The 20,955-nt window shown below is 54.3% G+C and overlaps 1 protein-coding gene across 1 annotated transcript in view; it reads right to left on the reverse strand.

Moving 5' to 3' along the window:
• IGSF9B (immunoglobulin superfamily member 9B) overlaps positions 7–20,955 on the reverse strand; it is a 48,013-nt gene continuing 27,064 nt past the window's right edge. The window contains exons 16-20 of the mRNA XM_021376374.1: positions 19,250–19,411; positions 18,456–18,501; positions 15,501–17,123; positions 7,256–7,377; positions 7–6,741 (exon numbers count right to left, since the gene is read on the reverse strand). Coding sequence (XP_021232049.1) covers positions 6,518–6,741; positions 7,256–7,377; positions 15,501–17,123; positions 18,456–18,501; positions 19,250–19,411 — 2,177 coding nt within the window. The 3' untranslated portion in view covers positions 7–6,517. The remainder of the gene's footprint in view (positions 6,742–7,255; positions 7,378–15,500; positions 17,124–18,455; positions 18,502–19,249; positions 19,412–20,955) is intronic.

Genomic DNA, 20,955 nt, shown 5'->3' on the forward strand with positions numbered 1-20,955 from the left:
GGGGGGTTAGAAATCAGAGGGGCTTCGGGAGCACAGGACAGAGCAGTCCCAGGATGACGGGCAGCCCCTGGGCAGCCCTCTTAGTCGCTACAACCTCGAGAGAACTGGAACAAAACTCTCCCCGGGAGAGAAATCGGAATTTCGATGGTAAAGCAAAATCCTGGGCAAACTCTCCTCCTCCCCACAGCAACGAGGGGCTGGCTGCTGTCCGTGAGTGTGCTAGCAGCCCCTTCCCCATGCCTGCTGTCCCCAGAGCCCCCAGCCTCACAGAGGGACACCACGGGCCCTCCCGCTCCATCCAGTGCAAATAAAGGATGCCAGCCCCTCCTCGCCCCATTGAAACCAGTAAAAAAATCCTTACCTACCACTACAGCGCATGCTTGCAATATCTGAAACCCCTACACACGGACCAAGCCACCTACCCCCCCTTCTCTCTCGCCCACCCCCTCCCCGTATACGGTCCTTCTACCATCCATGCACGTATCAAAAAACGCCCAGAGCCCTGGGGATTCGGGATGCTTGTCGGGACATGTCCTGAGGTTACCCAGCACTGCTGGGCGAGACACCCAGTGCCACGCGATGACAGGGGACAGCCAGTTCAGACAGCACGGGCTTGCCAGATGGAAACGCACTGAAATGGGGAAATCAAGGAAACACTGCGCCAGGCAGCCCCGAGTCAGCCCGGTCACTTGGAGAAGGGAGCAGGGTCCCTTCTCTGGCCTCTCCAAGGAGCCAGGAGCTGTGCACCAGTCCTTGCCACGTGGCAGTGACACAGGGGACACACACACTAATGGAAATAACGTTCAGCTTTCTCCTCTTGCACGCACAACCGCTGCCAAATCACACACGCCATCACTGCTTCCTTAGTCCTTGAGTACTCATGCTCATGCATTTCCCCTACAGATTCAGCACAGCCTCTCCTCCTCTGCAAAGACAGGCAAAGGGAAGTGAAGACACTCAGCAAAAGAAACCAGAAACTAAGCTGAAGGGTGAGAACAGGAGTCAGTGTCCCTTTATAAGGGTACCCCATGCCCAAGCAGCGCTGTGATGGGCTCCCTGGTGAGCAGCGGGCATCCAGCTCGAACTCAGCCATCACACATCTGCGATTTTGGGCCATGTCATCGCTGCCTGCACCCACAGCAGGACCAGCCTTGCTTTGTGTTCTTCAAGGAGCTCTTGGTTTGATGCACAAAGCAGCAATGCTACAGAGCATCGGGCGAGTCACTGCTAATGCACCTCCAGCAGCGTCTTTGGCGGATGAATCACATTATCCCCAAAGTCCTGCTAATGAGTTTTAAAAAAGACACTGTGCTACGTGGCATGCAGGGGGGAGGCAGAACATCCAGTCCCATGGAGCCATTACCTTTGGGACAGCCTGAGCACGGCCAGCACAGCAGTTCTCAACTGATTTAGCCACCTGTCTCTCTCTCTCTCATCTCTTCTGACTCACGCTCTTCTGGAAAGAACAGATGCAGAGCAAAATGCTTTAACACCAGTAACCAGAGAGCAGAATCTACAGGGATTTCAGATAAGGGGTTCTGCATGGTGTTCCTTTCTCTTTGAACGACTGCAATGACATGGAAGATGAGGCAATGTGACGCTCCTTTCTGCTCCCACGTCCCCTGTGCAGGTAAGAGGCCCTTTGCTCCTACCTTCCCACTCCCTTGATCCAGTGATGAGTCACGTACAACAAACACAGCAAACAAAAAGAAAAACTGGAGGGAGGAGAATGAGTAAAAAAAAAAAAAAAAAAGGACAACCAGGTCCTGTGTAGCAGGGATGGGGACGCATGAAGGTCAGGCAGAGAGATGCCCTGTGCCCATCCATTCCCAAATTCTCCCCAGGCTCTGCCTGGCTTTGGCCATCCCAATCCCCTCCCCCTCCACCATGGCTCTAAACACTCCCACTTACAGACAAACATACCCTTTACATGCAAATATATCGGACTTCTGCATACATATCTACCCTCATCCTACACTTCCCTATGTATTTATATCTCATATGTACATCGCTTTTTATGCTGGCTCCCTGAAAATCCTCCCCTTCCACAAAAAGCAGCAGCTCTGCCAGCTCTGCAGCGAGCCCAAGTGGGCCGTGGAGGAATCACTGCCATCAGACTGCGAGCCTTCCAGCCTCAGCTCTCCGAAGAACACCGCAAGCCAAGGACAACAGCCGAAAGCACGTGCGGAAACCAACCCAAAACTCAAAGAGACCCAAATTCTACATCACTGCCTTAAGGAGGAGGAGAAACCAAACCACCAAGCAGATTCCGTCCTAACACAGACTGCGAGAGATGAGCAGCGTTAAGTCTGAAAGGCATGTGTCATACACTGATGCCATCAGCCACGACCCAGCCCTGCTGGGAGGTTTGCTGGAGCGCTGAGCACAAGCCCTGGGCCCTCAGCACCCCTGGAGGTAGGTACGGCATTGCTGTTATTCCCTTTATAGCGATGGGGAAACCGAGGCAGAGTGCTGAAGCAACTTGCCTGCAGGCTCAGAGGAAGCCATCGGCAGAGCTGGGAACAGCAGTGACTCCCAGCTGCCAGCCCCATGCTCCAAGCAGATCATTTAACATGCACAGCTCACCTTACCGAGCACCGCTGCCATGCACAAGTCAGCGAGCCGTTCCCTGCAGTCCGCAGAGCTGCCCAGCCAAACTCCACCACAAACACAGCTATCTCCAGCCTCCACGCATGGAGGAGCTGACAAGGAAAATGCACGTAGGAACAACAGCCCGGTGCCCACCAAAACCAGATCTACACAACGCCCTTGTACATACAGCTCTCTGCATTACCCCCTCCCCTGCTCGGGGCAGCTGAATCCTGCCCATTTCTCACTTCCTGATGCTCTCAAAACAAACTTGCAGCAGCCTCAGTGCCCCTCCATCCCCACAGCCTGGCTGCAGAGCCTGTGGGAAACTCAAGCATGGAGCTGCAGCACTCTCACCCACCTGCAGCACCGGGACCCAAGAAACCGGGGTTCGCTGCACAGACACATTCAGCTTGTGTCCTCATCACAGCTTGTGATTCAGAGGTGTTTCTTCCACCACAGCCCAGCTCTTTGCATGAGACCTAATGAAACATGTCGCATTTGCGCCGTGCAAGGAGGAACGGATCATACGTTTACCAATAAAGCAAGAACCATCTACCTCGGACAAGCTTACAAAATAAGAGAGTTTGGCCCAGAAAGATAAAAAAAATCAAGATATATTTTGCAGCATGAAAGAAAAAGGAAAAGCAGCAGCAGCAGCCGTGTTTGCAAACCATCAAAACAAAAACGGAGTTCAAACAGGGATGGAATGGGGGAAAATGGTTGGCATCATCTGACACAGCTTCGATGTCCCAGGTCCGCGGGAGCAGAGGAGAGAAACCCCTGAAGGGCATGGAAACCAGAGAGCTGGGAGAAGCGAGGAGGTTGCCAAAGCAAGAGGCGAGCCCATCTGCCAAAGCACGGCCCAGCACGTGGCAAGAGTCTATCGGAAGGTAACTCGGTCTAGCGGGGAAAGGAGGTAGGGATGGTTTAGGGAAGAGCCGCGTCCATGAGGAGCCCCGGCGGGATTTCCCACTGCAGCAGCGTGGCAGGTACACGGCTGAAAGAGAGAGGGCTGCAGCTCCAGCCTTTAAAGGTCGAAGACCATGAAAAGCAGGGGGCCCATCGGCTCAAAACACCTGAAAAAGGAAAACAAACTCTCAAAAGATTGACCAAGCAAGCCGGCGCACTCCGACAACCTTCCCTGCACTTCCAGATCCTCCTCTTTGCAGCAGGACGGGGGCACGGTCCCCCAACCACGAGAGCCCAAAGACGCTGCCGTGCCCGTACAAACAGGCAGAGTAAATCGCTTGGAAAGCGCTCAAATGAACAAGGAAACCTTCTGCTAGAGAGGTCCAGGCAACGAGAGCGAAAAGAAGAGCGAGCAAGCTGCGGTCCAGCCAGCACGGAGCCTCTGTGCCCCCCACCCCGCGGGGCACCGCGCCACGGAGCGTCCCCGGTCACCGTCACCTGTAGGGTCTGCGCAGCGAGGGCGGCCGGGGCGGGTGCCAGCGGGCAGCCTTGGGGACAGCAGGGCAGGGAGCCCTAGGGCTAAGCCCGCTTCCTCCTCCGCTGCGACATCGGCTAAGTTCTGGGGCCGACATCAGCTCCTCTCACACCAGCGAGCTGAAGTCACCCACAAGTTTGTCCCACTGCCAAGCAGGCGAATGGCATTAAATCAATTCAGATCCAAGTGGATTCTAGGTCAAGCCCTAAAACACACTCAAATAAAAGAAATACTCTGTTATACTGTTAGCAAAGTTGAAGTCTCACTCTGGTGGTTGATGGCATGAAAGAGAGAGGCACCTCTAAGAGACCCTCCCTCCTTCCCGAGACAAACTTGCTCACGGTTTGAAGACCACCTAAAGGAAGTTGTTAAAGCTTGAAAATATCTCATCATCGATTAGAGGATTCTGTCAAGTGGTTCGAACCTACGTCAGGGCTTGGAGATTTGAAGAACGGCGTCGTGCTCTGCTTTCATTGTCGCAGGTCTCTGAACATCTCGGTGGAAGACAAAGCACAATTTCCTTTAAAAACAGAAATTTCTAGGCAGACTGATGAACAGATTTCTACCTAAAACCTCCCGGGGAGCTTGGCTTGTTCTCACTGTCATGCCCCGACCCCTCGGTCTGTCCGGGCAGCTGAGAGGTCGCATGTTTCTCCAAATATCGAAGCCCTTTGAGGTTCAACCAGCAGCAAGAGCAATAACCAAGGCAAATCACAATTAAAGGCAAGATTGCAGAGCATCTCTTGGCAATTCTACCTGGGAATAAACAAGAGTTTTGTATGCAAATGGCAACGCCTACAGGCTTCTTGGATTCTCCTGATGCTTCTTCTAACAGCCTGAATCAGCTTAAAGCAAGAATATCCACGTGACATTGGTATTTATTCCCAGGCAGGCTGGCGGGTTTAGCACTTTGCTAGAGAGGAAGAAGTGTGCAAACCTGGATGCGGTGTTTGATCTTACCACTTAAAATAAAAAAATCTCTAAGTATCTTAAAGGTAGGGATCGCTCGGTAGTAATAGCACTCAGCACATATGTAGCACTTGCTGCCCATGGGCAGCCAAGTGCTTTACAAAAGTGCTTAAATATGACTTATCCCCATTTTACAGATGGGAGAACTGAGGCACAGAGAGGTTCAGTGACTTGCCCAAGGCCACGCAGTTAGATAGTGGAGGCAAAGCAGGAAAGAGAAGCCCGGTGTTCTTGGAGCAGGCTGCAGCTTTCCTGCTGAGAAAAGGCCTACATAACCCAGAGAAACATCAATTGCCAAAGGAACCTATCCTAGGAAGAGGAAATACATTCTGGTGAAGAGTTAGAACAGCATTACCAAGAGGGGAACAGCGAGTCTCCTCGGATGGGCAAAGGGAGGGATAAATCCCAAAGCAGGTGTCACGGGTCGCCTACACAGCCGGGCTGGAGCAGGAGGGAGAAGGGGTGGACAGTAAAACCAGCAAGCAACGCATTTCAAAACGATGCCAAATGCTGGGCTGAGCTTTGCGCCTGGAGCAGCCGTCCATTGCGACCCACGGGGCCGGGCTTTTCCAGCCGCCCTGGCTCGGGGTCACGCTGGCCACGGAGGCTTTTGGCAACGTGCGGTGAAACCCTGCTCGCTTGCACACCTACACCTCCCCATTCTGCAGTTATGAACAGAGATTACAAAGATGACCATAGTAAGAAATCACATTTCTGCACAGCACTGAACAACATTTGCTAGTGATACACGGAGTGTCGGGAAGAATTGATCAGAACCACCCTCATCAAAGCTGACACAAACCAGACTTCGGGGGAAAACACCCGTGGATGCCAACAGCCCCATACCTGTGTGCTTGCAAAGGGTTTGGTACATCTTAACAAGGTTCAAATGCATATGCACAGAGAAATTGTGATTTATCACTTCTCAGGCTGATGTGAAGCCTTGGGGTCTTTCTGGTTTTCCCTTTCAGAGATAGGCAAGGAAAGATGTCAGTGACGCTGTTGCTGTTATCTTCACATAATGGGAGGCTGGGCAGGGAGAGGCAAGGAGATTTCATAATGGCAGCCTTCCTGGGACCATTTGGACATACTTTATCATAATCAGATTCATGGGATTACCAGTTGCTAGCTAGTTGGGTTGTTAGTTCCTTGTCAATCGATTACACCTCGTGTCACGTAATTTCTTCTTTCAATTCGGGTCCGGCTGCTTAATCTCACAACTTCCACCTACAAGCACCCTGCAGAAGCAGATGTCAGAATCTCCACCTATGCCTTTTCCATCTGAAGACTCTCTGAAACCGAACTGTGACACCCCCTTCCCATCTCACCAAAGCTGTAAGGGGGAGATGCAAATCTGAGAAGCCCCAGGCATCCCCACCTCTAGACCCCAACCCACCCCAGGTCCCCCCAGCTCATCCTTGCCACGAGCTGCCCAACCCCGGCGTGCACGCAGACGAGGTTTCAGCTCCCTCTACCCTCTCCCTTTTAACCTTCTCTCGGGTCAGCATGAGGCTAAAGCAAAGTGGCGTGCCCGCTGGGGTCGTCGTGGTCCACGCTGTTGAGGATGGCTGTCTGGTCCTCGGGGAGCTGCCGGTGGCAGAGGTCGTCCTTCAGCGCCGAGAGGCGGGCGAAGGGGTCCTGACGAGGGTGTCTCTTCTTCTTGCGGAGGCAGACAGCCTCGTCAGGCCACAGTACCTGAGAGCTGGGAAGGTGCTGAACCTGGGAGGCAGAGCCATCTGCAGAGGAGAGAAGGCAGAGGGATGAGACGTGGAACCCACCTGTAGCATGGCCATAAAACGGAGCTTACATCAAATCTGTTCCTCCTCCCCACGCCACTCCAAACCCCGACACGTGAGGGGTAAAGAAGGGGGAAAGATTTGCTGGAAGAAAAGTAGGCGTTCGTATGAGAGGATGTGGAAAGTCACCTTGAGTTGGGGGGAAAGAGGAGGAAGAGGAAGAGTGAGGATGGGGGCTCCAGCATGCAAGAAGCAGGTCGGACATCAGGGAAAAAGAAATAAACATAGAAGAATCCTAAAAATAAAAAAAGTAAATAAAGTCACTAAAGATGGGTAACGGGCAGATGTTAAAGGATAGAAGGGGAATGGGGCTGGGAAGCAGGGGAAGGACTGCGGACAGCACGTGGGCAAGCAGCCATCCATCTGGGAGGCAGGAGCTCAGAGACCAACCCACGCGATCCATGGGGGCACAGGGGGGAGACGCTGCTGGGGATCGTGGGGTCCTCACACTCACTGGATTGTTTTCTGGATTTCGAGGAGCCCTTGGATGACTTTTTGGGCTTCTTTATCCGCTGGTATTTCAGAGCTTCGAGCCTCTCAGGTGCAGCAGCGTCCCAGGACGGAGATGGACGTTTTCTAGAAAGGAAAAGCAGACACGTGCCATCAGCGGCTCCGGGTCACGCTTGGGCTATGGGGTGTCCCAGGCGGGGCACGGTCAACCCCAGCCAGCTCTGCCATGGAGAAGGAAAAGGTGAGAAAGCCCGGGTTGGGCACGCTGCTGCAGGAGACAGGAGACCCACGCGTGTCCGTGTCCCCGTCCCCTCCCACTCAGCTGCATTGCAAAGTCCCAGCACAGAGAGAGCGCAGCCGGCACCCGGCTCACCTGCCTGCCACACCGGCACTGCTAGACACAAAGGACGGGGCAGATCCTATGTCCGATAAGGCATTTTTGGGAAGTGGTGGGAAACCCCTTGGGATGGAAAGGGAGGAAGAGACACGCAGAAGCGGCACGACAGCACCGAGACCTGCGCGACACGGGGCGGGTGACACCGGCGCAACGAGCAGGACGGAGGCGGGGATCCTGCCTGGCTCCCATGGCAAAAAAAAACAGGGACTGCACAACAGACAGGGACACGAAGGGCATAGCTGGGGTCGGCACCTTGCTCCCAGCTAGAAGCGACAACAGAAATGTAACGGCACAGAAGCTTCTGCTCCTTCACACTGGGATGTTGGGAGCTGGATGTTCCGGCCCCGCAGGACAGGATGCACCGCGGCTTGGAAATGAAAATGCCGACAAGATTTCATTGCAAGGGGCAAGGAGGGGATTTGTAATGGGATTTTTCCAGTAGTTGTAAGAGACAGTTTCCCAGACTTAGTCCCCAAGTAACCCTTGCACAGGAATCTGCTCATGGTTAAGTTTCAATCCGAGGATTGAAAAACATGACTGCTATAGTGCAGGGCAGTAGAAAAAAAAACCTTTTCCTTTGGAGAGCAGCTGGTCCAGCTCTCATCTATAACACATCACAGCAACCCCCCATTTGCTGCTTTCCGCTTTCTTTCCCCTTTGTTTCACTTTCATGTCTCTCCAAGTTGCATGAACCTCACGCCACAGAAGCAGAAGTCTGAGTTAAGGCAGCTAAGGCCATGGGTGGTGACCTGGCATCAGCCTTAGACCTGAGAGCAGCCTACACACAAGGGGCCCAGAAATGACACGAGCCTGCGCTTACCCCGACCCATCCTTCAAAGAATGGGATGGCACTCTTCTGGTCTAACTCGGTCACTGCAGGTCAGTGACCAAAGCTCATCACCAAATCAGCGACGCAGCAGGCAGCACTGACAGCAGCTCCTGGATCTTCAGGTTTCCGTGATGGTGGCAGGGCTCAAGTGCCAGCCCATCCCGTCCCCTGCCAGCACCCCCGAGGTCAGGCAGGGCTGGCTGTGCTTCCAGAGCTATCACCAGCTGAAAGCGGGAGCAAAACTCTTCCCCGGTTCAGTTTCAAGCAGTGAGTACGTGGCACGTCCCACACACAGAGTTAGAAGAATGAGAACTTCTAGATGGTGAATCCATCTTCTCAACAGGTTTGCTTCTACCTCAACACGTGGTGCTTTTCTTCTGTTCCCGTTTCACTGCACTTATCTCCAGTCCAAGAGGCCAACTAACAGCAAATAACCATGTCAGGCTCAAAACATAAAAGGTACGCCGAAAAAAACACGACTAGGTGGCGAGGATCACAAGTGAGGAGAGGAGCTCCTGCCTTCCCCATTAACACACTGCTGCAACAAGGAAGGCGACAAATGGCAAATGAGCACTGTGGCAAGGATGCCACCTACTGCACTGTTCACCAAAACTGAAAATATCAGCAGGTTTGAGATCTATGAGCTGTGTATACAAGCAAAGTGTCTAACCCAGACTGAGGGGTGCTGAGACCTTTGTGAAGGACAGGACCCCACAAGCACCTCACAGGGCAGCAGGACAGATGGGTCAGAGCATCACCTTGATGAAATTACAGAATATCTCGCGTTGGAAAGGGACCCATAGGGATCATTGAGTCCAACTCCGTGTCACCAAAATTTTGAAGCCAAACTCTTTCACCCCATTCTGGGGCTGTCAATGAGGTGCGACCCATTCACCGTGACAGCAACACCGCAGGTGCCTAGCAGGAACAGGATGGAAGAGGAGGACAGTGCTGCTACCTGAGGTCCGTTTGGAGCTTCTCATCTCTCCAGCAGTTCATGCACACACAAAGCTTTCCTCTGCCAGTCTCCACGTGTGCCATGAAACAGCAGTGTGGGAGTGCAGCTCATGGGCAACGCCTCACATCTGAGATCCCAAGCGGCCGCTGGAGCTGTGCACACTTCAGCTAGAGAGGCACTAAGAGCTCCCCAGGGCTGTTCCCTCCTTGGGGAGCGGAAGGGGTTGTTTTTGAAGAAGCATGTGATTACAAAGCTTCTCACTTTTGCTATTAGCATTGGAGAGCACCAAGGAAAACGCAGCATAATGTGATGAAGCAGCTGGGGCACAGCAGACGCAACGGAAACCCAAAGGCTGGGATAGAAAAGCCCCTTTCATGTTTCCCATTGCAACACAGACATCAAGGCGTGGATGCTCCTGGAGATCCTCTCTTCCAGCTCCCAGCAGAGCAGTGCATCAGCTGAAGATGAAGCATCTCATTACACAAGCTGGTAGCCCCGCTGGCGGGATCCAAACGAGTCTTCCCTTGCAGGGAAGACATTTACAAGCTTGTAGAGTTGCTGCACTTAAATGCCTCCTTCCCACAGCCCTGACGTACAGGCAGCTTGAGAGAGAAAGGTACTTGGCCAGTCACAACCTCAGCTACTCCAGTGCCAGTCCACTGCCATGGGGCTCACGTGTGCCAAGCCCTGGATATCACTGCATTGCCCACGAGCATCTCTTTCTGTCCCACAGCCCAGACAACTTTGCTAATACTATTAGAGCTCCGTATGTTAAAGCCTCTTGCTATTTCCATCCTTTTTTCTTCTAAGAAGATGCTAGTGACTGTGGCATGCTGACAAAATGAGACAGATTTACCAAGGGATTATGAGGAAATTGCCTGAAGTTCGTTTCCGCTAGTTCTCCCTAATTGGGCTTGTATTTATACACACAAATATAAACAGCGAGCGCACTGAACCCATGTGTCACTATAAATACTGTCTGACCTCTGGCAAGGAAGGGATACAGCGGAGGACGAAACGATGCTACTCACCAGCCAAATTTTATCTGCTCTACCCACCCTTTATTTCTTCAAAGGTCTCCGACTCAGTCGAATTAATTTGCATTTTAAGTCCAGCCAAAAGCCTCTTCCTGCCCCCAGAGTCTGTACTTTGGGCAGCTGTCCATGCACGAGGGATCCTGAGCACCAACAGAGGAGAGGTTCAGAGAGGGGGATGAACTTCTGGAGACTTCAGGACGGAGCCAAGCAAAGAAGCTTCAAGAAACACATGTGATTTCCTGACGTGAGCCTCTTGTGCGATGCCATAAAACACTCGGCACAGAATTTTCCCTCGAGTCTTCAAAGGGCAGCCATTCTGAACAAGCAAAGGTCTGAAGCATGTGCACAGAGAGGTCCTGGAAAGACTGACAAGGTACTCAGCCCCAGGACAGGAAAGGGTAGCTATGGGTAAAGTTATCCAAACCAACACATACCACAGCTACGCTTTCTTCAAACATCTTTTCACGTACAAAGTGAAGATGTAAGGGAGAAGGCCCCGAAAGCATCACTAATATTTTTCTGCCCACCAGGAGGAAGCCACGTGAAAGCACAGGCTGTGACGTTCAAGGACTCCGGGTGTGTGTGTCACCTCGTGGAGGTCTCTCCCTTCCCCGTCTTCTTCTCTCCTTGAGTCAAGACAACGATATCCAGGAATAGCTTGGACTTATCAGAGCGTCTGCTTGGCCATCTCCAGTGCCCACCACATCCCAGCTGGGCTCCTCCAACCCCTCATCCTTGGATGAGCTCCATTTGCCTACACGAGGCTCCATCTCAAGTTCAAGTCCCGTGTGATCCCACAAGACGTCTTGTCCTCTTTGCTCTGAGGCAGCGCCCAGTGCCACCTCTGTCCTGGGATGCCACCACACATCGTTTGAGATCCTTTAGCGCAAGAGGTGCTGGAGAGACACAGCGGTCACAACCCCTTCCCCCAGAGCTGTTGCCAGGCCACCGCTGCCGAAATGAGGGAGGAGGGGGCTGGTGACAGCGAGGAGCACACCGGAGCAGGGGGCCCTTCTGCAGGTCTGCAGACAACACAACTCATCTACACCACGGACTGCACCATGCTGACGGGAGAGGAGAGAGGATGAGGGAAAAGGGACCGGAGTGGAGAGAAAGGGGAGATACAGTCACGGGAAAAGAGGGGAGAGAGGAAGATAAATGAAAAACAGGAGTGAGAAAATATATAAGTAAAGTAAAAAAAAAAAAAAAAAAGAAGTAAAAATAAAAAAATAATAAGAAAGGAAAGAAGAACGCACTCAGACAGGAGGACTCACAACTTCTCCAAGCGGGAGGAGGCATGAAACACATGCAGAGGATCAGCACATGGACAGTCTTTAAAGGGGAACCTGTTTGCTTTCAAGCGGGGAGCGAGGGGTGCTCCTGCTCCCGCACGCCTGGCACCGATGTCCCTTTGTCACTCAACGCTACGATGCGCCCAGCCCGCGAGCTCCCGGCATCAGCAGCACTGCCCTGGCAGTGGGGGCCGGGGGGGGCTGCCTGCGATGCCAAGGGGCGCGGGGGCTTGGTGCCTCGTCTGTGGTTTTTGGGTTTCCCTCTGCAGGGAGACGACAATGCCCTCTTCCCTGGTATGAGATGCATCACCGCCCACTGGGTTGAAGCAGAAGATGGAAAACCACCAGTGCTAGCTCAGTAGCAGCAGCATTTCTCCCTGCTCACCTTCACCCAGCAAAAGCCACCGCAGCAGCTCCTGCTCCCAGTGCCAGGGGATCGGCTGCAGCTGCCACCAACTCACAAACTGCCTCTCCCTCTCCTCCTCTCGGCTTTTATTACTGCAGTAGAGAAATCTGGCTGCTCTAGTAGAAAATCCTCGTGCTCCGCATCCACTGACAATTTTACGACCCCAAATCATCAAGAAATTACTTGGCTGGCCTCTTTACAGGATTCCTCGCTTATTAGAACAAGATTTATTCTCCTTACAGCTTCCCCTTTGTTGGGATAATGACTCTGGACTCGTTCCTGCACTTCCAACCCCTGGCAGCACCTCAGAGCAGGATGCATTGCTGCTCCTCAGCGAGTGTCCTGCAGGACAGCATGACCCTGCTCCTGGTACCCACCCGCCCATGGAGCTCACTGCTGAGAGAGGAGCCAGCTGCAACCTGTGCAAGAGCCACACCAGGCTAGGACACGAGTCTGGACTGATCTGGCTGTGCTGAATCCACACTCATTTAGGTCTCAAGATCTCTTGGATCGGGGAAGCACCGTGGATAAAGGAGGCAAAACAGTGCTCAAGAGCTCTGGAAGCTGCAAGGTTCAAACCGGGGGGGATATGCCATGCCAAGAGGATGGATCCTCCATGGAGCATCCATCCCTGCTCCCATCACCAAGATCCAACACTCCTTCCTTTCCTCTCCCCACCTCAGGACAAACCTCCATGTGAACTGGAGGAAATCACAGAATCGTTTGAGTTGGAGGGGATCTTTAGAGGTCATCTAGTCCAACTCCCCTGCAATGAACAGGGGTTTCTCTCCCCTGGAAATATCTACCTGATTTCCCTAGGCATCTCTCCCCCTCCAATGGGCTCCTCAGGCTGTTCAGGGAGTATCAGCCAGGCCCTCGATGCTTCCCATTGGAGGTTGCAGGTTTTGAACCTAGCAAAGCTTGGACATGGCCAGGCTCTAAAAAAAGTCCTATCTTCAATCTCACCTCTCCTTTCATAGCCAGCCTGGCTGACAGCCAGCTGGGTCAGTGTTCTTGCTCATTAGGGCTGAGAACAAGCATCATCCCACCTGGTTTTATCAATTTTAGTGAAAGTGGAAAAAGGAGGAAATTCTCTGCTTATAAATTCTGGAAACCACCTCCCAGTTGCTCCCACTGCCGTTCCAAGGATGCCTGTGGCCATCCAGGAAACTGGCTCCGACACAGGAGCCCCTGAGAGGTATTTTCTTGAGAGAATCTTTCCAGATTTGCTTAGGGCTGTTTAATTACAGCTGGGTCAGAAGAAGCCTTACAGATTTCTCCAAGGAGCATTTCATAGAGGGAGGGCTTTTACTACAACTACATTTGCCACGGGAACAATGAAACACTCCACCTGCCTGGAACTGTAGTGAAGGTGCTACCAACCATAGAGCCCACCTTGACACAAAGACTTCTCCCACTTTCTACATCTGAGAAACCTTGGGAAGAACAAAACAGGGATGGAAACAAGAATCTCCATTTTGTGGAACGGAACCAGAGACTTCAATTGGAGCTGCAGCCCACGAGCACTGTTTGCAGCTGGCTTGTCCCAGAGGCCGCTATTTCAACCAGCTCAAGGTGCAGGGCTCTGAGCTCCTCCAAAGGGATAGGGGAAACCCAAAAGCCACAGAGACTGTGCGTCCAGAGGTGTTTCCTAGTGTTTTATAATTCCTTATTCCCCTTTAAAGGAAGAGATGGTATTGGAGAAGCCCCTTCCATGTCCCCTCTCATGCCCCGCTCCCGGCCACCCTCCGCAGCGCCCACACCATCCTTTCGGACATGGATCACCCTTACCTATTGAGCTGAGGAGAAGCTTGTCTCGACAACACTGCCCAGATAGCTGAGATTAATCAAAAACAAAGCAGTTATCAACACCCGCAAGGAGCCGAGCTCCGCAACACATCAGCACGTCAACAACTCCAAAGGAAAAGGAGGGAAAGAAACCAAACTGAAACACAAACAAAACAAGGCTGGAGAAGAAAGGGGGAAAGAAACAGAAGAGAAAGGAAAAGAACAAAAATAATAATCAACAAAGCGAATGGATACACTGCTTAAAAGCACGGACAACAGTGCTCTAACACAGACTTGTCCTGCAGCTGTCCTGTACCTGGAGCTCCTCGGGGTGCCCTGGCTCTGAGACTGCGTGGAGACGTGGACCTATGCGTACGTGTCTGCGTCGCTACGGATCTGCGCTCCCAAGAGCCGCGCAGAAATCATCTCAGTTCCTCCAGGTCCTCTCCCTCCCCAGCCTCTCCCGTGAGCCCTCCCTGCACCCTACGCACCCCATTCCCCCAGCCGCGCTGGAGGGATTTCCTAAGGCCATAACGCTTCCAGGTACCAGAGAGTGGGAGTGAAATGCGGGGTGCGCTGCGGGGTGAAAGGCTGCCTCCCCCCACCCCAAAAACCACGGCTCTGCTCCGTACGCCTCCGACCGCGCCGCGGGGCTCCGTCACGAGCCGAGGGGCTCGGCCCCCCCTACACAACAAGCCGAAATGAAGCGAGACGAAAGGATGGAACGAAAGCACGGCTACGGGATCTAGGGTGCTGTGAAAGAGACGGAGGAAGAGAGGAGAAATACAGAGAGAGAAAGACGCTTTTTGCCTGGAGCAACCCTGGTACCTGGAAAACCAGCCGCTACAGTCTAGTGCAGCCACATCCCTCTTTAGGGCAGGATCTGAGCGTGCCGGCGGCCTCCTGAATTCCACTGGGTTATTTTTTCCTCTCCTGACATGCTGCTGGTGGGGCTAAGTCCTTGATCTCTCCCTGCCCGCGTCCTGGGGCTGCAGCATCCCTTTTGCAGATGGGGCGGTGGTTTTTATAGCTGTTTCTGTCATGCATTAAAGCTCTCTAGATTCCGCGGGATGGAACAGAAGGAAGACATAGGCGCAGCAGCCCTAACGTTCGAAGAAAGCCAAGAGCCAGAAGCTAGAAGAGGAAACAACCGCCGGTGACACCAGGACACTTACCTACGTGAGCCAGACCTGCGGCCCAGGCATTTGCCAGCCTGGTAGCCCAACCACAGAGCTCCAGTTCCCACGTCAGCGGTCGGGGAGGAGGAAAGCAGCACCGGGAAGGCCGCCCGCCTAACCCGGAGCCGGCTCAGGCAGCGGCCATGCACCCTGAGCCCGCAGCGTGAGCCTCTTCAGAGCCACGGCCTAGCAAAGCCCGCGGGACGCCATCTCCAAAAGGGATGCTGCAGCGTACCCAGAGAGACCCTACAGTTCGGATGATGATGGCGGGGAGGGAGTTGGAGGGAAGGGGGGGGCGAGGCGGGATGGGGAAAGTTGGGAGAGGGCCTGGGGGGGGTGGGGACCACGGGTCTCACGCACTTACCCCGAGGTGGCTACTGTTGTCGATGTGGGCTCCGGTCTGAGAATCTCCTCACTAGCCCTCCTTGGAGAGGGGATATCTCCGAAAACATCCATGGTGTCCGCGGGCATGGAGGAGCCCTGGGAGCCAGAAAAGCCGGTGGTCAGCGAGGTGAAGGCCGTGGCAGGTCGGTAGCTGGGGCTCTCCCCCCGGCTGCTCGGTGCGGGGGATCCGGTGGACGGCGTGGACTTGCGGGAGAAGCTGACCGCTGCGGGGGGCTGCAGGGTGATCTCCGACACCTCAGCCTGCTGGATGAGGCCCGGACGGGGCCTGGCGCGGGCGGTCAGCTCCGGGGAGCTGTTGCGGGAGCTGAGGGGGCTTTGGGTCAGAGGAGAAAGCCTCGAAGGTTGTAGCACCACCTGATGTAAACTGGGCTCAGCCCTCCTGACCTGCCGAGGGCTGGGCCGAGGTCTGGGCTGAGGCTCGTACCACCTGGTGTCCAGGCTGAATGTGCTTGTGCCGCTGTGGCCGACGGGCTCGGAAGGTTCGTGGTAAGGCAACACAGGTATGCCCATACCTTGACTGGTATGTCTTAGCTGCCCTTGACATCCCATGGGTTGCATAGGTTTGTCCTGCCACTTGGTGGTGGTGGGCACGGAGGGTTGGCCCCTGCTGGGTGACTTGCCAGTCCAACTCTTTGGTGCCTCCAGGGGCAGGATGCCCGGGTAGGATGCGGGGACGACCTGAAGAGAGGAAGGAGGCGGCCCCCGAGGAAGACAACCGGTGGGTTGGGAGCCCTCGGCCGCCGCCTCGCACTGCTGGAGCTGAGGGGGGAACGTTGCCGCGGGGGACGCTTCCAGGCTGCCAAAGGGAAGCCCCCAGGGCTCAGGGGACCGGCCCCCCGTGGGGGTCTGGGCCAGGGGCAGCGTGCTGTTGGAGGCGTTCTCCCCGTTCTCCTCGGGGATGGTGGGGTGTCCAAAGGGCCCCTCGGGGTGCAGCGGCGGGGAGGACATGACCGAGCTCAGCGGGCTGACTTCTGGCATGTAGAAGGGTGGCGGGTCCACCTCCCCGGGGCTGCTGCTGCTGAGGTAACCGTAAAACTGGTGGTGGAAAGCCCGGGGGGCCGGCGGGCGGGCCTGGCCTGTGGCCTGCAGGGCACCGGGACCCTCCAGTGCCCGGTGGAACCGGGGGCTGTATGCTGGTGGCTGAAGGTAGGACTCCTGGCTGGAGGAAAGAGGGGTGAGCTGGGCCTTGAGGGCCGTGACGGAGGCTGGGACAACAGGGTCGTCGTTCTCCTCGTCCGACTGCCGGAATTCGGGGTACATGTCCGTCTCCTCCACGAAGGGGAAGCCCTCGATCCGTCGTGTCTTCAAGGAGGGCTCCATCTCCGCTGGGTCCATGACGAAGCGGCCGTCCGGTCCGCGGCTGATGAGCTCGATGGGAGTAGTGGCCTCAGCTTCGGCCTCCGCCTTGGAGACGCTGTATTTCTTGCTGCTGATGGCTCTCTTGGTCTTCTTGTAGAGGGAGAGCTCCTTCTCCTTGGTGGGGCTCAGCATCCGCTTGGCCTGCGGGCCTTGGTCATCAGAGGACTCGGAGGGGGGACGGAGCGTGCGGATGCTCTCCGGACTCACCTTGCCAGAAGACAACCTGGACCACAGGGGAGAAAAACCGAGAGAGGGGGCGGTCACCGGAAGGGAAACAAGCTCTTCTCACCCAGAAGAACTGCTGGATCCAGAAAGCAAAGATCTCAAAAGAGAAACTGCTGGAAGAAATTTGCGGGGACTACCACGACGGCTTGGCCAGCTCCAACACAGGCTGCTAGAATCAAGTGAGAAAGAGGAGCCAGAAGCACCACACACCGTCCCCACTCCTCAGGACACCTTTGCATCCCCCTTAGGGTAGGCAGTCTGCTCCAATGTCTCGCAACAAGCTCCATAGTCCCATCAGAAGGAAAGACAGATCCAGAGCTTTTTTCCAACTCCTTCCCAAGTCTCCTACATTCACCAATTGCACCCACATCTGGAAAAGCTCCGAAGAGGAAGCACTCCCCCACTGTAGGGCTCCAGAAGAACCTCAGGCAAACATTCCCTCCTGCAGATCTCAGCATCCCACTCAGAGATGCTGACAGATGGTTTCAAATCAATTTTTTCCCCTTTTCAAATACTCAAATGTAAGGCTGAGAGCCTCAAAAGATAAAGAGATGGCAGGAGGAGATAAGTATCAGAACAGCATCCCTACTCAGAAAGCCTCAGACAAACAGGATTGAAGGGCAAAAGGTAGCAGATCCAACAGAGATGATGTGAGCATGGCCATTTCAGTGCGGTGGACGAACTGAAAAAAGGAAGATTAAGATCCACCAGCACTGGGACACTGTGCAACAGTCCAGAAGCCTAAGCATGAGGTGTCCACACCTCAGAATCCTTCACTCACATCAGAAAGATGCTCCTGCTATTTAGTGGCTGTAAGTGATTTTGATGGGCTCTGAAAGGAGTTGTGGCCAGCACAGCATCATGACCCACAGCCTTTGGGCATACGTGCAGAGAGGCTTCAGCAGGGGATTCTTCATGGGAAATGAAATGATAAGCATTTAAAATTCTGAATTTCCCAAGAAAAACAGAGCCAACAGAATGACTCAAAACTACACTGAGCTTTCAGAGTCCTTCATGCACACAGCAGCAGCCCTTCTCCTGAGCAGCCACTTTCAAGCTGGGTGCGTAATTCATTTCCACCTGGTCAACGTGTCCAGATCCACAAGGTCGTCTCTTAAAGGTTGCTGTGCTTGTCCCTGCTGCTTTCTGCTCCAAAGCCTGTTTGTCTCTCGTGAACCATTTTGTTCCCACAAGTTTACAGAACATCGAAACCAAATCGTCAGAAGACACAAAACAAGGCCAGATATTTCCATTTGACCTTTGCAACAACTGTAGGAAGAGGCACCCTGAAGCCCCACAGCCTGGTGCCACATCTAAGACAGATACTTACGGGGACTCCAAACTCTTCCTGCAGTGGGTTATCGAGAGAGGAGGGTCTGGAAAAGAATAAAAGGGGAAAGAAGAGAGAACGCTAAGGAGGCGCAGCAAGACAGAGACACACAAACAACATCACAACCACAAAGAAGACACTCAACAAGAGGCCAAGTTTTCATCGCTCCAGTACTTTAATGGTTGCTGACAACAAACAGCTCCCGTCACAGATTCCTATCAGTCCTGCTGCCGCAGTTTCGCACGCTAGAGGCAAAGGAGCCGATTCCCCTGCCCTCTCCGGCTCCCCAGCTGCCTGGACAGGTGGTGGTTTCCCTGCCAGGTGCTCCTGCAAGGTGGCTGCAGTCCCAGCTTTAGGGAAGGAAAACGGTGGAGTCTCCTTCTTGGGGTCTTCTCTAGCCTAGCGCGGCCATCGGGCACTGCCAGGCAGAGCCAAGCAGCTGCAGAGCCCAGTGCTGAGGGGCCCTGGGGAGGGCAGTGGTCCCCCTCAGCCAAGGGAACATCCCAGTCCTAGCCCCCAAGCTCTACGAGCTGTCATCACGTGAGACTGTGCCCTCAGAAATCCCAGGCCTCTGTGCCGCCTCTTCACCCACCCTTCCCTCTCCCACTCCTGAACACAGGCGCTTTCAGGCACAGCCGGGGGATGAAGTCAGGGCTTCACCTGAAGACGCGCAGGGGTGGAACAAGAGACAAGACAGGGAAGAACATTACCACCACAACACAGTCAGGAAAGAGGACAGAAACAACAAGAGGACAGAAAGGACGAGGAGAGACGCACACCGGGGCCAAGCTCACCTTTCTTGCGCTTCAGTTTGCGTTTGCGTTGCTTGTTGACGAAGCAGGCGGCGAGTGTGCTGAAGAGGATGGCAGCAGCCAGGAAGCAGATGGTGGCAACGATGCCAGCCAGCACTGGGCGGGCTAAACCTTCATCCGTCAGGTCAGGCTGAGGGAATACGTCTGGGGGAGAAAAAAGAAACCATCAGGTGTTACACAGAGACACACACGCACACCCTGCCTGGGGGATCAACAGTCTGAAGGGCAGCGCTGCCTTGATGCAAGACTGCTCACTCGTTCCTGGAACAATAACCTTGAAGGATAGACCCTGCCTTAAATCCAACCCATGTGGGAAGACCAGGCAGCATTGCTGCAGGCCAAGTGATGCAGAGGTGTCATCCAAAAGGGACCCTTCCACCTCTGTTAATGGATACCTAGGGAAGAAGTGCTCCCACCACACAAATCCACATTTATGCACAAATGAACACAGCTGCACCAAACCTGCAGTTATCTACTGCTGTAATAACCCACTGCAGCTCAGGCTGTAGCAGCACCAAGTATTTTCCCCAGTGTGTGAATGCAGAATATTTCAGCTCTTCAATGAAAACCGGGCTGGAACCAGCACCCGTGCCTCCGAACCCTCATTACACCACTTCACTAACCAGGAGCAAATTTGAACCACCACCAGAGCTTAGCTGCAGCTATTTGCAGATGCAAGAGCAGTTATCAAATCCTGCTCACGCCAGTGCTCCTGCCACACATCCGCATGCAGGGTCAGCGCGCATTCGCCTGCTGGGAGCAGCAGCTCTGAGCTGCAGACAGCACCCAGGAGGGTCAGGGATGCACGCACACCCTGTGGCCGCAGCTGCCTTTGTGCCCTGTGCGCTGTCAAACCCTATCAGCAACACTGAGCAAGAGGAGAGCAGCAGCAGCAGCAGGAGGACAGAGAAGCAAGCTGCCGGCAGCAGGCTCCCTGCATCGTGCCAGCACCACTTGGGGGCAGAGAGAGACTGCTTCATTCCTGCACGCAGCCCAACTGGGCGGCTCCTCAGCTTTTTCCAAGGAAAACTACACCAGCAGGGTTCATCGCATCCTCTCCTCCTGCAGACCTGCCCCTTCCCATCGCCATCACCTGCCCAGCCCTGGCTGGAGGAGTGCTCCTCTGAGCTACACCAGGGTGCAGGGACATGCTGCAGCATGTTGCAGTCTGCTATTGCAAAGCTCTGCTGCTTCCCCCCCCCCCCCCCACCCCGGACACCGCACTGCAGTGCTGCATTTCCCTCCCTGCACCTTTCATTTCCATTTCCAGGCTGCGCAGTGCTGGGCTCAGAGCTTTGTTCTCAGGGCACCCTACAGAGCAGCAAGAAGCGAAAAGGGCACTTTGTCCCCGCCTGCTTCCAGCACTGCTCTGAAGACAGCACAGGGGAGCAGAGTAGCCCAGCTGCCAAATTTCCCTTCGGCTGTGGAAAGCACCAACACAGCATCAGCCAATGCACTGCCATGCTGCTTTACAAACTAATGCTTTCTGTGGTCAGAGACGCAGCAGCTGTGCTGGGACACTAATCCTAACCCAGCTCGCAGCCAGGGTTGCAAGCAAATGCACAAAAGCAGTTGCTCCAGCCAGCACTGCTATAGTGATGCACAACCCTACCAGAGCAGCACTGCAGAGTGCAGATGCTCCCACAGCTGCCAGGCCAAGGGAAGGAGGAGGAAGCAGCAGCCCTTAC

Source organism: Numida meleagris, chromosome 23, assembly GCF_002078875.1.
Source record: "Numida meleagris isolate 19003 breed g44 Domestic line chromosome 23, NumMel1.0, whole genome shotgun sequence".
Taxonomy (NCBI): Eukaryota; Metazoa; Chordata; class Aves; order Galliformes; family Numididae; genus Numida; species Numida meleagris.